The 4,067-nt window shown below is 43.3% G+C and overlaps 1 protein-coding gene across 1 annotated transcript in view; it reads right to left on the reverse strand.

Moving 5' to 3' along the window:
* Positions 1–2,009: 2,009 nt before the first annotated feature.
* Nup160 (nucleoporin 160) overlaps positions 2,010–4,067 on the reverse strand; it is a 71,007-nt gene continuing 68,949 nt past the window's right edge. The window contains exons 35-36 of the mRNA XM_008843631.3: positions 3,708–3,812; positions 2,010–2,975 (exon numbers count right to left, since the gene is read on the reverse strand). Of these exons, the coding sequence (XP_008841853.1) occupies positions 2,886–2,975; positions 3,708–3,812 (195 nt within the window). The 3' untranslated portion in view covers positions 2,010–2,885. The remainder of the gene's footprint in view (positions 2,976–3,707; positions 3,813–4,067) is intronic.

Raw genomic sequence — 4,067 nt, forward strand, 5'->3', positions numbered from 1 at the left:
GGCACTACCTCTCAGTTACATTTTGCTATTTAACTACTGGTACTGGGTATTGAATATAGGGCCCTAGGGTATGGTAAGAACAAGTCCAATCACTGAGCTACAAACCTAGCCCAAGGGAAACTTGTTCATCCCTGCCATGCAATGCCCATGGAGGTCAGAAGAGGGCATCAGATCCCTGGAACTGGCGTTGACAGTTGTTAACCACCATGTGGGTGCTGGACTCAAACCTAGGTTGGTCCTCTGCAAGAGCAGCCAGTGCTCTTAACCACTCAGCCATCTCTCCAGCCCCTTAAATCTTTAATTACATGTACATGTGTGTGCTGGATAGCTTTAGTGTCAACTTCACACACCTGGGTTAAGGGAGCCTCAATTGGGAAATTGCGTCCTTTGGACTGTCCTGTGGCTATGTCTGTGGGGCATCTTCTTGATTACTGAGTGATATGGGAGGGCCCAGCCCACTGTGGGTGGTGCCACCTCTGGGCAAATGGACCTACGTTGTATAAGAAAGCAGGTTGGAGATGGAGAGATGGCTCAGTGGTTAAGAACACTGGCTGTTCTTGCAGAAGACCCAGGTTCGAATCCCAGCACCCACCACATGGCAGCTAACAACTGTCCGTAACTCCAGTTCCAGGAGATCCGACAGCCTCTTCTGTCCTCTGCGGGCATTGCACAACACGGGTGTACTTACCTACACGTAGGCAATACACACATACACATTTAAAAAAAAAAAAAAAAAAAGCAGGTTGGGGTGTGTGTGCAGAGGCCAGTAAACAGTGTTCCTCCATGGCCTGTGCTCCAGCTCCTCCTGCCTCCAGGTTCTTACCCTGAGTTCCTACCTTGAGCTCCCTGATGAACTGTGACCTGGGAAATATAAGACTTTTTAAACCCTTTCCTCCCCAAGGTGGTAGTGGTCAGAGTGTTTTGTTACAGCAATGGAGAAACAAACTAGAATAATGTGTATGGGTATATGCATGTTAGCACAGATGCCAGAGGAGGCTACAAGGCTGTCAGATCCCCTGGAGCTGGAATTACAGGTGGTTGAGCCATAAGGATGTGGGTGCTAAGAACTGAACTCAGGTCCTCTGCAAGAACTCTTTAACTTCTGAGCCATCTCTCTAGCCACCCAAGGGAACCATTTGTTTTTGAGACAGAACCTCCCTATAGCCCTATGTGGCCTGGAACTTGCTATGTAGACCAGGCTAGCCTTTATCTCACAGAGATCTGAATGCCTCTGCCTCTGTCTTCTGAGTGTCCATGCCACCATGCCACATTCCAGGGGAAACTTTGGAGTTGACCAGAGCAGGAAAAAACAATAAATGATCATATTAATATGCACTATTAAAATATGGGGCTGGAGAGATGGTTCAGTGGTTAAGAACACTGGTTGTTCTTGTAGAAGACCTGGGTTTGAATCCCAGCACCCACATGGCAGCTAACAACTGTCTATAACTCCAATTCCAGGGGATCTGACAGCCTCTTCTGTCCTCCGCGGGCATTGCACGACATAGGTACACTTACCTACAGGCAGGCAATACATACATACACATAAAAAAAAAAAAATCTTAAAACACCACAGGGTCCAGTAAATTCTAACACGGACCCAAAGTAGAATGAAGATGAACACTGAAGTGAAGGACAGAGGTCCATTCTGCTCAGATTGGAATCAGAGTCAGGTAGAAGAAAATGGAAGAGCTGGTCTGGCTCCAGGGCAGTGGGCGGGTTAGATCTTGAACCCAAACCATCAGCACAGGAAAGGCTGGTCAGTGCCTTGTGACCTGCTGCAGCGGGAGGCACTGCTTGATCGGCAGCCCAAGCAGACAGGACTGGGAAGCAGCACCAGTCTTTTCTGACTTGCTGCTCTTCAGAGATGGCTGCAACAGGGTTTGATGTTTTTCAGACCATGATTAGATTACAGATATGTGCATACAGGTCAGTGACAGTATAAAATTTAAGGATCGTGAAAAGCGCAAGTCAAAGGGCATTCATTCAAACAAGCAATGCAGAGATTGTGTCCTTGAAAGGTAGATTTTAATATACAGAATAAAATCCAAGGAGGTTTTATTTTTTACTTTTCCCTAAGTTTGTAACCATGAATGCTTCTGAATCTGACCAGTAAAGTTCTATTTTGGTCCAATACATTATTAGACTAACTGTATGATCAAGTCCGGCTTGATTATTATAGATCACATAAATAAAATTTACTTTGAAAAATGAAAATCTGTTGCTTTTAAAGATGAACGTCCTAGTTTTTTTCCTAAAGTTTATTCAACTTTAGCTTCAGAGCCAGACTCAAAATATAGATTTTTTTTTTTTTTTTTTAAAACTGGTCATAATGTTAGGCTTAATCTAGGCAAATTACTTAATACTTTATTGAAGGTTATATGAAAAACTCCACAATAAATAATGAAGAGTATGTAAAACCATTAGCCTCTGTTTGCAATACAGAAAATATGTCAGTTCTGGACCAAAATAATTCCACTGAAATACAAAAAGATGAGAGAAGACTTGTGAGATGTGCAGGGACAGCTTTTGGTGGTCAGCTACAAGCCAACGACCATTGGCTATTTTGGAAAAGTGAAGATGAGCTTTCATTTGCAGATAAAGGATGTCTTCGGTAGTTTAAAAAAATAGAAACTCTGAAAACGCTTGTGAATCATATACAAAAGCAGCTGCTGAAAACCAAGTTTGAACACCAGCAGTCATATGAGCACCACCAGCAAGCACAGGGGCCGACTCTGTGGTGGTACCTTGTGCAGAATGTGGACTTGAGTGTCATATGTATCATTTACAGTCATAAAAGTTAGCCTTGAGTACAGGGTTTCTGAAGAGTAGTCTTAAACCCCAAGAGGCACCAAGAGGTTACACAGGCTGGGTATCCATCCAGATCACAAGTTCCGGCGGTACAACAGATCCCGTGTTGCTTTATCAACCTTCTGCTGGTAGTCTTCTAATTTGTCAAGAATTTTCTGGGACAGCTGTAAGGGAAAAGGAATTCATTATAGAATAGCTCAAAGATCTAAAAAAGACCATGAAGACCACTGACTTTACCAACCAGATAAATATACAATACCAATTCAGATGTTGGCCTGTCTGTTTCATTCATTCAGCATTAAGCACAGAAGTCTGTTTTGTGAGTCTATAGATAAAACTGGACCTCTCTGTTACATGTTATCATTCTTAGTGAACTTCCTAAATATGTAAACCATACTTTTTTGGTGTGTGGAAAATCAAACCCCTCATGTATGCTGGGCACTGAGCTACATCTGCAGCCCAGTCACACCACTATGTATGTTTATATAGTCTGTATGTACATTTATGTAGGTATGAATTTACTTATGAGACAAGGTCTTACTAGCTGCCATGAGTCCTGGGAACTCTGTATATGGAGGTCACGAAGAATAGTGATAATCTATCACACTTTATTTTAAGTAGCTTATCCTGTAGCACTTGTCCTACTAACCATCTTTAAAAAATGGACTGCAGGTCACTGTCACTGTCTCTGCAACTGATACCTACATAATTCTTCCTTGAGGTTTTGGGCATGGTTGCTTAGACCTTTAACATAAAAAGGGATGGATGGAGCAATATGTTAAAAACAACTGATAGCTTTTGTCTTCCCTGAACTCCTAGAGAACCGATGGCCACATTCTAGGCTGTGCCTGTCAGCAGAGGCTCATAGAAGACAACTCAATAAAGGATTGACTTACTGCAATATTGTGACTGTTGGCAGTGTTTTCTCCTAGGGTATGGAGGAGCTGGTCAATGGAGGAGTACGGGAGCCATACCATTGGGGCTGTTGCAGACAGTGGGAACTGAAATGAAATGTCCCGTTATTTTAAAAACATCTGACAACATTTCTTCTAGATAGCTGTTTTTGCCAGACACATAAAACACTCTCCTACCCCCATTAAGAAGTTATGTGCAGGGGGCTGGGTGTGGTGGCACATACCTTTAATCCCAGCACTCAGGAGGCAGAGACAGGCGAATCTCTGTGAGTTCAAGGCCAGCCTGGTCTACATAGTGAGTTCCAGGACAGCTGGGGCTACAGGGAGACCCCATCTCAAAAA

This window comes from Nannospalax galili, unplaced genomic scaffold (assembly GCF_000622305.1).
Source record: "Nannospalax galili isolate Female #2095 unplaced genomic scaffold, S.galili_v1.0 scaffold1200, whole genome shotgun sequence".
Taxonomy (NCBI): Eukaryota; Metazoa; Chordata; class Mammalia; order Rodentia; family Spalacidae; genus Nannospalax; species Nannospalax galili.